This window comes from Syngnathoides biaculeatus, chromosome 22 (genome assembly GCF_019802595.1).
Source record: "Syngnathoides biaculeatus isolate LvHL_M chromosome 22, ASM1980259v1, whole genome shotgun sequence".
In the NCBI taxonomy this organism is placed as follows: domain Eukaryota; kingdom Metazoa; phylum Chordata; class Actinopteri; order Syngnathiformes; family Syngnathidae; genus Syngnathoides; species Syngnathoides biaculeatus.
This window is the reverse complement of record NC_084661.1, coordinates 11,050,300-11,063,472: the sequence shown is the minus strand read 5'-3', so window position 1 is coordinate 11,063,472 and position 13,173 is coordinate 11,050,300. Positions and strand designations below refer to the sequence as shown.

Sequence of the window (13,173 nt, the reverse complement as noted above, 5' to 3'; positions counted from 1 at the left end):
TATTAAAAGATTGCTCAATTTCTTTGTTAGATTAATTGTGTAAAATTTTCAAATTATTTTAACGGATAGAGGAGCTTTATTTTATTCTTAAAAACAACATGGGAAAAACAACGTTTATTGCAGTATGGCCTAGCGGTCCAAAACGCTGCATTAAATTGCCACTCATTCCGGAACCAGGGTTCGAGTCCATCGCTTTTACATTCTGAATCCTCCAGATATTCATTTTACCCCTCCAGACCACAAACGTTAAGGGGCAACAACTCGTCTTCACCAGGACGATAAACTATAACAAAAAAAAAATCAAATAATGAATCAGCATTAAAGACTCGCTGTGCATTCTGGGCTCGGCCTCGCTCCCCACACACGTGGATCCGAGTCAACATGGTGCTCACTTCACGTGTGTTCGAACATCTTCTACTGCGTCGCTCGCTTTCCCAGCCCGATGTCACGCCGATGAGATAGCCTCCACACCCGGCTACCTGTGCAGGTAAAGTGCGCGATACTGCCACGATTTTCTCCATGGATCTTTTTCACTTGGAACCAGGCCCCGTCCGCTCGTCGAGTGTTTTTTTTTTTTTTTTTTTTTTTTTTAACCGGCATGTGTGCATCAAAGCTAGCTAGGCTAAAGTTGCTAACCACCGGCCACTCCAGCGTTAGCAAACTTCGTCACGTTTACGTGGGCTATTAAACCGTGTTGTCGTTCTCGTGGGAGCAGTACAGCTCATTTTAAAATGCCCCCGCTGTGTTAAATGGAGGAATTATTTGCTCGTTGAGCTAAGTTTCGCGCAGGCCAGCCTGACACAATTTGTTGTGTTTTGCTAACGTGCTAACACACTTCGAAAGAGGAATGTGTTCAGGAATAATAGATGAAAAATGGCACTGGAATCAATAGTTATTGCTACTTGCTGTTGTGAGTTAGTTTGTTTCGATGTGTTTACAGCTAGAAAAGTCATTGGAATTCGATTTCACGGTCTTGCATCACCTGTTTTTACCTCACCATTGTCTGTGTTTACCTGCTTTCTTGCACTGAGTCATCGCGTGAATGTTGTGATCGGACATTAAACATTGAAATGAACCTTTAAAACGAACTGAAATTGATTCTTTTGTGGTCAAAACATTGTGTTGCTACTGCTCACAGATAAGTGGAAAAAGTACAATCAAAGCTGTATTGCCTTTGTTTACAAGGATCATTTCATGGAAAAGTGATTTAAAAAAAATGTTTGTATGCAAGCAGTTGGGTCTCTACAGTGCCTGGACACCCATAAAGTATGAAATTGAATAATCATCCATTTATTTATAAATCTGTGTGCAAGCTCTTCTGCACATTCACACAGTGTGCCCCAGATAACATAACCTTCCCATACAGAGTTTGTCAACCAATAACTTGGCAGACAGCTTAATGAGGGAGCAAAAGAACCACTAGGGCAGAGCAGACGAAGTTCTTGCTCTATACCACTACTGAACAGTACTTCTGTAGGCTTCTTTGTCTTCTGTACTTCTGTTTGTGATGAAATTCTGCATGCGATACAATCACTGTGCAACCAATGATGGGACGAACCAAAGATCACAACGAGATGTACTTCATTTCTCAGCCTTCCTAAGTGATAATGCAAATAAGTCCATGGGTGTGCGCTGCAATTGCAAGAACAGTGTTAGCTTCTATGAATGACTCGTGATTGTTCTGTGAAGTCTGAAAGAGAAGCTTTTTTTTTTTTTTTTTGGGCGATGTGTCCATGCCCAACAAACATTTCTTCATTATGTTGTTCACTTGCTTTTTTCCCCCCTGTCACTCCACGGGCGGAAAGAGCAGCAGGCTGCAAAAACGAGCTGTGAAGAGCCAGCCCGCTGGTTGCCAAGCTAGCGAAAGCTGGGCTCACTGTGAACCTAGTTGTGTATGGGACACGATGGAATGAGGGCTAGCTAGCATGCTGCATGAGACAGATCACGCACCTAAAACGAGCCAATTCAACCATAGCAAGCAATGTGCTGAATAAATGTGCCCATATGGCTATAATTCTTGATCCTTGGGGTATTTTGACAAAAGTGTGAGTGCATTATTTGTCTCTTTTGAATAGGGTTGCATTCATCTTCCATCACCTCCCTTCCCCTGCTTATTCTGCTTTCTAAAATATGGCCAGCGGGGATGACGACGACCCCATCATAGAGGAGGTATGCGCTCACGGGATGATTAAAGATTCTTGCTACTGAACCAATCATCACTGATCACTTTTTGCACCCCCAGATTGACGTCTATCTTGCCAAAAGCCTTGCAGAGAAGCTTTATCTACTCCAGGTGGGTGTTTTCAAACGACTTGTCACTGGGGTTGGGTGATATGACCTAAAAATGAAATCTCAATAGTTCAAATCATTTTCTCCCGAGAAATATCTTGCATGAACATCCACTGAAATAATAAAAAAAATGTCTTTTACTTCAAATAATGTACAGATAGTAAGTAAGTTTCTTTCAGCTTGTCCCTTTCGGGGTCGCCACAGCGTGTCATCTCAGATGAACGCACATATGTTTGGCACAATTTTTACGCCGGATGCCCTTCCTGACGCAACCCTTCTCAGGGAGTGGAGGCCCCAGTGGGATACGAACCCACAACCCCTGGTTTATCAAACCAGTGCTCTAACCACTGAGCTACAGGGCCTCTACTTCAAATAATGTACAGATAATGGAGTGAAAATGTTACCTAACCTTCTTGGAAAGAAAAATCCAATTTGTCAAAGCATATATTAAACATGCCAATAACAAAATGAACATTGAAAATGTTCTGACAGTTGAACATTAAAATGTAAAGTTCATGGATTGAACATTTTACACCACACCTCCTTCGTCTTTCAGTCTTATCTTATTGTTAAGTGTGTGTTACCTGGGAAATGACAATTATGGGACGCCCTAGCTGTCACTCATAATTCACCTGTTGCAGTACCCCGTGCGACCGTCCACCATGACCTACGACGACGTCAACCTTTTGGCCGCCAAGATCAAACCCAAGCAACAACGGGTAACCAGGAGACCTTTAATGCTCTCTCTTACTTGATTTGAAAACGATTTCGGGGTGTGTTAATGGCGACGCCGTCTTTGTCGCTAGGTGGAGCTGCAGATGGCCATGGACACCAAGAGCCCCAACTACTGTCGCAGCAAGGGCGAACAGATAGCGCTGAACGTGGACGGCACCGGCTACGAGGAGAACAACACCTACTCCGTGTACGTTCAGCGGCTAAACACGACCGTTAGAGAACTTTTTGAGTCATTGTGTCTGAACGGAACGTCCTGATTGAGCCACATTTGGCACTTGATTGTGTTATGTTGGAAAAGCTGTCTTCAGTGCCCTTCCAAAACCTTCCGTGTGCTCTGCTTTCCTCTTGATTTTTCATTCAACCTACCGGTGGCTGTAGATTGATTTGAAAACTCTAAATTGCTCGTAGGTATGAAGAGATTCATAATTTCAAAACTCTGGGGGGCTGGAGGGGTTGTTAAAAGTGACACTGATGGGTGATGTCATCTGCGCAGGAAAATGATGGACAATCAGACCTTCTCGTCCATCCAGGCCACCACCAACACCTCCCGATATGCTGCTGCCATCTTCAGGAAAGGTCGAGACTTTTGGGGTTTTTCTTGAAAAACTGCAATGTGTGATAAAAAAATACATTGTGGTCATCTACCACCAATAATTTCCTTTTTTTTTTTTCTTTTCAACAGCATCAAACCATTTAGTTTTATCCGCTTAAGTCAAATAATGGGTTTGATTTTATTATTGGAAAAGCTTAAAAGTTTATTGAATTTCAGTTTAAAAAAAAAAATCATCCAAATTGTTATTTATTCATTTTATTTTCTCATGTTGTACACAGGTGAACTCCATGTGACTCCGCTGACCGGAATCCTTCAGATGAGGCCCAGCTTTGTTTACCTGGACAAGGCCGACAACAAAACCAGGGAGCGAGAGGCGGCCAACGAAGGTGCTTTTTTTTTCAAGTCTTTTCCCCCGCCCCCCGTGTTTTTTCTTCTTCTTTCATTTGGTATATTTGATCCATCTGACGGTTCTATGCTTCCACACAGGTGGTGACTCGTCCCAGGACGAAGGAGAGGAGGAAGCCAAGGCCATTTCGGTGGGCACTATGTTTTTTTTTCCCGGGTCAAATTGAGGCGGAGGTGGCACGGTTCTGAACATTTACACGCCGCAAACATTTACAAGCATTTATTTTTATTGTATCATATGTTTTTTATCATGCTAAATAAAAATACATGATTTCTGTTTGATAGTTAATGAAGTGGAACAAAAAGGAATGTTTTACAGTTAGAATCAAAGTAACTCAACTAAGTGTGGCCCTACTGCATTTTGGGGAGATCTGGAAAGATTTGGAAAAAGTAGGCAGAGGAGGCTGCTTCTAAAATTTATTTTCAGGAAAAACCCCTCCACTCAAGCTAAACAAGTCGCAACGTCACATCTTCTGGGGTTCTTCCCGCGCCCGCAGGTGAGGTTTGCCCGGCCCGAGTCGGAGCAGGCGCGTCAGAGGAGGATCCAGTCGTACGAGTTCCTCCAGAAGAAGCAGGCTGAGGAGCCCTGGATCCACCTGCAGTACCACGGCATCAAGGTAACGCGTCGCGGCGAGTGCTGTGACCGTCGCTAATAATGTCAGTCCGCCTTTTTGTTTCCTCGCAGGATGGGCGTTCTGAACACGAGAGGCAATATTTGTTCTGTCAGCGTGTAGACACCAGCGACAACTCTGAGCTCGTTAAAACGCCCAAGTGAGTCCTTGAATGCATCTCTTACATCGTACACATCCTTGTTAGAGATGGAATATCGTAAAAATTGTGGTCCTCGGGCATTTTATTTACTCAATTAGTGCCATACTTTTACAGGGTTGGTAAAATATGTACAGTACATGGGATTTATTGGATTGGCTTATTTAGTGTATTTTTTTTTCTTTTTTTTAACTAAATTAATACAACCCATTTGTTTGAAGATAAGATTTGTTTAGATTACTCTATCACGTTTGATCAAATTCATTACTGTATTTTGCCTAATAAAGGCATTGCAATGATTATTTTTGTGTCTTATTTGTGTTATGTTATTAATGGAAACACTTTGTCTTGGCAGGGAGTACCTCACTATGCTGATGCCGCCTCTGGCAGAAGAAAAGTTGTAAGTATTCACCTCTTATCACCGTGGTTTTGACACATTTTCATTAACAGGTCGCTAAGTGTCACTACATTTGTCATCTTTTTTTTTTTTTTTTTTTTTTTTTCCTCGCCCCCTGCGTCGTAGCGTAAAGCCCGTCGGCCCGAGCAACGTGCTCTCCATGGCCCAGCTGCGGACGCTGCCGCTTGGGGAACAGATCAAGACGCTGATGAAGAACGGTGAGCTAACGACGTTAATAACGATATGCAAGAAGTTGCACTTTTATCCCTCCCACTGGAATTATCGCTACGAAAAAAAAATAGTTTGTATTTAGGAGTATTTTAGCTGTTTTATTTCTAAAACTGGGATTTATTCAATTAAAAAAATGTTGTACTCATTTTATTATTTCTTGGTTGGTTTATTGTAACTAATGTAAATAATCAAATGTTTATATGCCATTAATTTTGTTTTTTAACATAATTAAGTTATGATTTGATCACAGTGCTAAGTATAAATAGGACTTATTTTCTATATGAATTCTAACTATATATTTCCAATATACATTTACGATGTATTAAATGTGTTGTTTTTTTTTTCGTTCATTTACAAATGATTTGGCCCATCTGTATGTTTTCAATGGACAAAAGTGTGCCAACCGCTGGCATGTCTGCAAATATTTGATTAAGAAATAATGTTATCCCATTTTGATATTTGTGTTGTTGACTCAGATTCAAATTTTAATTTGGAAAATGTTAAATTTAAGGTAATTCAATAGCATACAAGAAAACAGTCAAAAATATGAGTAATGGGCACTCAATGAGTAAGTACATTTTGGTACTGAAGGACACCAAATATGGACTCACAGAAGGAATTTTAGTTTGGTGTCGTCAGAGGGGAATCATTGATGTTGCTACTAGAAATAAGATTGAAATTGTGACTTTGGGAGAAGAGTCTGGAAATGAATGTAAAGCAGATGCTTAAATTTCACTTCATATCATAATATTAAATCACAACAAAAGCCAAGGTACTCCGTTATACTCCCTTCAACCCCCCCCCCCCTAAAAAAAAAAAAAAACCTTTAGAGGAAAAACTGAATACCTCGTGCTAGAACTTTAGGTAGACCTGCACCATAACAATTCACACACTGTGGGATGAGACGGCATCTCTGTCTGTATGTGTCTCTGCAGTCAAGGTGATCCAGTTCGCCAGCCTGATGGGCCTGCTGGCCTCAGGCAGCGACTCCGTCTCGGTGCTGCGCTGCATCCAGCAGGTGGCGCTGCTCGTCCAGGGCAACTGGGTGGTGAAGAGGTGCGAGGCTCAGCTCCTCCTGGTGAAACGCTCGCATCGGGCTCGGTGTAATGCTTTTGTGTTTTGTCACTGCAGCGATGTTCTGTACCCCAAGAACACGTGCAGTCCTCACAGCGGCGTCCCGGCTGATGTGCTGTGTCGGGGGCGAGACTTTGTGGTGAGCACAAGCGAAGGAAATCATTGGATTTTTTTGCAGCGTCAGAATGTTTTTTTTTTTAAAACATATGTACTGTAGTTGCAAGAAAAAAACTGTATGAGTCTCTTCATAAACTAAGCTAAACCCTCACCCATATCTTCTATTGTCCAGATGTGGCGGTACACTCTGGAACGTTCCCTGATGAGAAAGGAAGTGACAGCCATGATCAAAGTGAGTTTCTGTCACATAGTTGCTATTGAGTTGCGACAGTGAAAAGAACGTAACAAACCAGAAAAGGCTCATTGAGGGAAACGTAACCGAGTGCTTCCTCTCTGTGCAGCTTCCCCCGGAGGACGTGAAGGACTTCTTGGAGCAGGTGGCGGTGCCGCGAGTCAACCGCGGCTGGGAGTTCCTGCTGCCCGCCGACGTGGACTTCGTCAAGAAACACGCCGACGTGGCCCAGCGGCAGCAAATGCTGTGGCTGGGCATCCAGAGCAAGTGGGTCAAGGTTTTTGCCGAAGAAATGGAATTTGAGCTGTTAATAATAATTATTTTTTTTGTCTTTGCCTTTGTAGGTTGGAAAAAGTCTTCAACTTTTCGAAAGAGGACTTCTTGCCAAAGAATTCTCTGCTACCTGGTACGTAATGAGATGACGCTACTACAACAAATGTGATGTCTTCTATCATTGGAAGTTGGAAAAATAATGAAATCCTCAGAAATGTAATACTATACCTCAGTTATTCTCATAGGAACGGCAATGCTCAGAGAATATCATTCATTATTGCACAGGTATATGTTGTAATAATAATTAAAGCACCAAAAAGGAGATTTAGCTTTGAATATCTTTTCCATACTAAGCCCTTAATAATGAAAATGCCAGTAATGGTCATCATTTAAACCCCCGCCCCCGACAAATGGGTATTTTGTTGCAGTGATTTAAATACCAGCGATGTTCAGGGACTAATAATAATAATTATAATAATTAAAGCCACACAGTGTTTTATTTATTATTGAAGTACTTATGTGGTCCGTTAGAGCCGGTCCACATCAGCGGCGAGCAGCGTCTGAAGTTGGCCCAGGATCGCGCTCAGGAGAAGCAGGCTGCTCTCCAAATGGATCTGAACGCCAAGCGAGCAGGAAGCGCCAAGGTCCGCATCAAACAGGAGCCCCTCAGCGACGGTGAGACCGAACCCATGGACGTTTCCCCTCCACTGCCGTCGTCGTCGGGCATTCCCAACGGTTCCCTCAACGGCTACCCCGGCGCGGGTCACGCCAACGGCGGCAGCCCCTCCAACGTGCCCTCCCCGGAGCTGCTGGACTTTGTGACAAAAACCTTCGGGAACAATCCAGTGCTGACGCTGAATGAGCTCAAGAGGCTCTTCAGCCTTCACCTGGCCTCCATTCCGGCCGGGCACACCCCCTTCGGACCCGTGTCGGACCACATGCTTCAGGACGCCGCGCTGCTCAGCCGCTGCAAACAGATCATGGTGCCTGTGAGTTTTTATGCCCTCCTTTGGCTGACAGATTTTATTTTGAAGGCTGAAAATCATCTTACTTTTCATCTTACTTTCCTCAAGCCAAAATTGACAGCCAGTGTCTGAAGGGAAACCACCAGTTGTCGCCCACCCCCCTCCCCCACATCTAATTATCTTAATACTTGAAAGCCAAAGCAGCTATTTGAACACGCACAGTATTGTCCCAGTTTCAGCGAAGAGTTTTAGCAAAGAACCATTTTCTGTAGCCGTGCGGAACTGTATTGGCTAACCTGAGGACAACCATATTTTGTAACCTTAGCCAAACCTTATTCAGTAATTTAGGTGGAACTGCACAGAAGTATATTTGGTAACATAAGCGGAACCAGATTCTCTAACCCAAGTGGAACCGTATTCACGAACTGAAGCCAAACCACTAACCTAAGCACAGGCACATTTGGTAACTTAAGTGGAACTGCAATTGGTCACCTTAGCGTATTTCCGAACGAGTAGAACCGTTTTGTCTCACCCGAGTAAAACCATAATGCCTCTTCTAAGGAGACCGGTAACTTAAAGGGGAAATCCACTGGTTTGTATCCAATAGGTCATGTAATATGTACTCTATTTTGACAATATGTCAATATCAATACTGTTTGGAGAAGATTTTTATCGACAATTATGAAATTTTTAAGGCCACTGCCATTTTCGCAAGTCACATGACTGATGTGCACGGTGCCGCAACAAATGCTCGATTACATGGGACACCATTTATGCCCAGTGCTGATTTCTCAGATTTATCCTCGTCTGATGAAGAAATCGCAGTATCGGTTGATCAGGAAGATGGAGGAATACTAATAATACTAATAACAGTGGTGCCGGTCACGGCTGTGTATGGAAGTATTCCTCGGTCTTCCCGATCAACCGATACTGCTTTCTCTTAATCAGGCGAGGATCCTCTTCTTGTTTTCCTTTCGGCTTGCCGCCACAATGTGTCATCTTTTTCCATTTAAGCCTATCTCGTGCATCCTCCTCTCTAACACCCACTGTCCTCTCGTCCTCCCTCACAACATCCATCAACCTTTTCTTTGGTCTTCCTCTTGCTCTTTTGCCTGGACGCTCCATCCTCAGCATCCTTCTACCAATAAACTCACTCTCTCGGGCTGGGCATTAATGGTGTCCCATGTAATCGAGCCATTGTTGAAGCACGGTACACGTCGCATCTGCGCACGCAGGTCTTGTGACTCGCGAAAATGGCAGCGCCCCCTGAAAATGAGTAATTGTCGATAAAAAATCTTCTCAAAACACTATTAAGTGAGAGAGGATTTAACATCACATTGTCAAAATAGAGTACATATCATATGACCTATTGGATACATTGTTAATGCAAACCAGTGGATTTCCCATTTAAAGGGAACTTTATTGGGCAACCTCAGCAGAACGGTATTTGGTAAACAAACGGAAACTGTCGTCGATAACGCGGGCGTAATCATATTTGCTCACCAGCGTGTAACCTGTAAACTAACTTTTTATTTTTTTTTCGTTACCTAATGTGATTAGTGGTTAACCTATCAAAGTAAAGAGTAGTTAGTGATGAGTTCAAATTTTCTTCTTGATATTGTCACCGTGCTATTAGATGTTTGACTTTGAACCTTGCAGATGATCATCTTGATCCAGGTTGTGCTTTGACTGCACTGCAGTTTATTGTAGATTTTGGCATCGGTGGGCGTGACAGTCTGACGATCTCTGGGTTAAGTCTGATCCCGACTGCATCCTTGAGAGGATTGGACGTGGACTGCCGCTGGGGAGCGGCGGGGGCAATAGACGTTCACCCCATTGACTAGGCAAACGCGGATTACCGTCGGCGCTAATCTTATTACGTCTGAAAGAGTCGTTAAACTGGCAGGTAGCGGACCTGGAACCAGTCGACCTGCCTTCTGGTTGACCGGTGACAAAAATAGTCAAGAAACCAAACCTGGAAACATGACATTGGCATTTTTGCTTTGAGGTGGCGAGTTTTCACTTTTTTTGTTTTGGGGTACAAACCAAATTATTTAATCATTGTATGAAAGTTATTTCAATTTAATAGCCTGATTGGGTATTTGATGCATCTTAAGTGGAACAATATTTACGAACATCGGCCTGAGTGACAACATGCATGTGAAAATATCCGGTTGTGTACACACGTACTACATAAACAGGAGTCGCTATGAACAGTTCAAATATGTGTGGGATATTTTAACTATCAGTTTTGTTTTTCTTAAATAGTTTCCCTTCGAGAAGATGCAAACTGAAATGAATTTGGAGAGAGAGCGATTGATCGTGGACAGAAAAGCAAGGATGCCTGGCCCAAAACTGAACTGTCGTTTCCTCCTCTAAATGTAGTTCCCCGCTCTGACCACGGCGTCTGCCGACGAGCAAAAGGTGTTCGGCTTGTGGGAGACAGGAGAGGACTTCGACAAGGTAATTGCACCCCCGAACCACCACCAAAATTTTTGAAAAAAGAATTGCAAAACACACACAACAAAAAAATCCCCTGGTTGTCTCCATGTTGTTGTTGTTATATTGTGTATATTATGTGTATTGTTGTTTGACGACATTTATTGATCTGACGCATGTATTGTACATTTAAAAAAAAAAAAAAAGTCATAACAAGTAGTGTATTGAGATGATGATCTTGTCTCAATACATTTTTCATGAATTTATGTTGGTGTGGGTGGGACTATGCCGAGAGTACTGAAATGGAACGACTTTGCTAATACTACTCCTCAAATTGGTTAAATATATTTATTCAGTTTTTGAACAGTTGGTTAATCATTAACATGAACATTTTAAATCGAAATAATAATGTAACATTTTTTAATATTCTCAATATTTTATTCAAATGTAATTATAAATAATGAAATGAAAATTTTAATTCATGTATGACAATCTATTTTACATTGACATTTCATTTTGTTTTTTTACACCTAATCGACAAATGATCGGGGGCTTTGTCAAAATTGAGGAATTCCCCCCCCCCCCAAAATTGTTTTTTATTTATTAAATAATTGGCTATTGATAAAATGGAGAGAGAGAGAGAGAGAGAGAGAGAGAGAGAGAGAGTTTTGCAATTCTTGCTTGATTAGATACAATAAAATATTAAACAATAGGACAAAGTATATGTATTGTTAAGTGCGGTCTTTTTTTTTTTTTTTAATAACCCCATCCAGAGGCCAACTTGGCAGATCTGTCCTCTTTCAAAATCCACTTTGTCCATTGAGCACCAGAATTTGTCCAGCTCCTTTTTTTTTTTTTTTTGTCATATTAAAAATGTTGATGGTTCCAACGTAAATAATAAACATAAGTTGTTTCTCTTTGTGTTGTTGGGTAGCACCGCCGCCTGCTGTACGAGATGTTCACCAAAACTTACCGTGTGCGGCGGAGCGCGGTGCAAGCCCGGCTCAGCGAGGAGTTTGGCGACGTCTCCAAGACTGACCTGGACCGACTGCTCAAGGTGAGCACCCGGCGCCTTGACCGGCAACGGGAGGGATGGGGATTCTATTTATTGACAGCGCTTTTTTTTTTGGTTGTTTTTTTTTTTTTTTTTTTCCTCAGGAATGCTGCAGCAGCTATGCCGGCATGTGGTATCTGAAAGGAACCATCCAGTCCTGACCCATGCAGCCCGCCCCCAAGGGCACGCTCACCCAATCAAAGAGTCCCGAGGGAGCGCGGCCGAGGTGAGAGCCGGTCACGACGACGACGACGTCTGCCGCTGGGAACGATGCAAAAAGAGGTCATTGAAGGAGAAATGCTCGAAACACAAATGCCTCTTTTTTTTTTCTTTGGAGTTTGATTTCTAAAGGACCTTTTTGAAGCCAAGATGGCTGCCAATTTGCGTTCATCTTTTAAGAAAGTCATGGATGCAATAGTCCAAAAGACACAAGTAGCCTCAATCCTGAAAGCACGTGATGGGAATTTTTCTTTTATCATTAATATAAGGAAGACTAAAACCCCGAGCAAATTTCGGACTTCATTGAACTCAACTACCAAATCGTGTTCAGGATGACAGTAGTGGTCAGAAAGTCTTGAAACAAAAACTTTCCACTGCTGCGTTTTGTTTGCTTTTTACTCAAATGTACAAAATAACGGTTGTGGATCAATAAAAACAAAAAATGAAAACATTTACTTTTTTACATTTTTGTTTACAGTTTAGTCTGTGTAGTTTTTCAACCATGTACCTGATTAGCTGGTCTGGAAAAGTTCCACAGCAAACTAATGTTGACGAGTGAGACCAAAGCACTATCAAGTCAAACCTGAAAGGTAAGCAGAGCCACAGTATTAGCGCAGATCAATATTAGCATCTAATAACTACGGTTGGATATCGTAAAATTGATGCATATTTCAGTGGCTTCCGGCTGAAAATATGCAAATAATAATGCAGTACAATCTCACGTAAACACATTTGCTTTTTAATTGTGACACTAATTCAATAAATACACTTTGTTGATACACTAAGAAATGTAAACAAAAAGAATGCTGTCTCAGAACAGTGATAATTTTTTTTTTTCCATTCAAGATTTACCAACTTGTGGCGCTCCAAGTATTATTTATTTTTAAGTATTTAAAGTATTATTCATTTATTAACACTTTAGGAAACCAGACAGTGACAAAAACATTCCCTCAGGCATCAAATATACATAAAATCAAGTATCGCGTCAGGGATATTTTTTGCATGAAATTAAGCACCATTGCTTTGTCCTCTTCTTTCACTAAGACACATTCAGAGTTGCTAAGTTCAAGACGTAGAAGCTAGAAATGGTAAGCATTAAAGGTCCACATTGGAATCAGTATCACAAAGTAGACATTCCAATAAAGTGGAGGAAAAAGTGCTGGAAATAATACAACGCGTATTGTAAACTCAACGCTGGCAAATAAAATTATTTTTTTCAATGAATGCGAGTTATCACCAATCATGACATTTATTTTTTGCAGCTTGTGATGGTTGTAAATCCCCGCTAACGTGCTTTGCTTCAACTAACTACCGAGGTGCGAACAGAAAAGAGTTAGAAAGTGTTGAGTGATTTGGTGTCAATTCTGTTTTTTTTTTTTTTTTACCCCCGAGAACATTAAAAAAAAACTACCTTAATTCCCC

At 41.8% G+C, this 13,173-nt stretch overlaps 1 protein-coding gene across 1 annotated transcript; it reads left to right on the top strand.

Annotated features, from left to right (window-relative positions):
* The first annotated feature begins 160 nt into the window (after positions 1 to 160).
* On the top strand, positions 161 to 13,093 carry polr3e (polymerase (RNA) III (DNA directed) polypeptide E). The gene is made up of 21 exons (XM_061810604.1): positions 161 to 487; positions 2,076 to 2,169; positions 2,243 to 2,293; positions 2,931 to 3,008; positions 3,096 to 3,211; positions 3,518 to 3,600; positions 3,856 to 3,963; positions 4,064 to 4,113; positions 4,480 to 4,599; positions 4,668 to 4,753; positions 5,106 to 5,150; positions 5,274 to 5,365; positions 6,314 to 6,434; positions 6,510 to 6,591; positions 6,742 to 6,801; positions 6,911 to 7,068; positions 7,146 to 7,207; positions 7,606 to 8,063; positions 10,425 to 10,502; positions 11,413 to 11,535; positions 11,637 to 13,093. The coding sequence occupies exons 2-21, from the start codon at positions 2,131 to 2,133 to the stop codon at positions 11,691 to 11,693; spliced, it is 2,067 nt and encodes a 688-aa protein (XP_061666588.1). The 5' UTR covers positions 161 to 487; positions 2,076 to 2,130; the 3' UTR covers positions 11,694 to 13,093.
* The last annotated feature ends 80 nt before the right edge of the window (positions 13,094 to 13,173 follow it).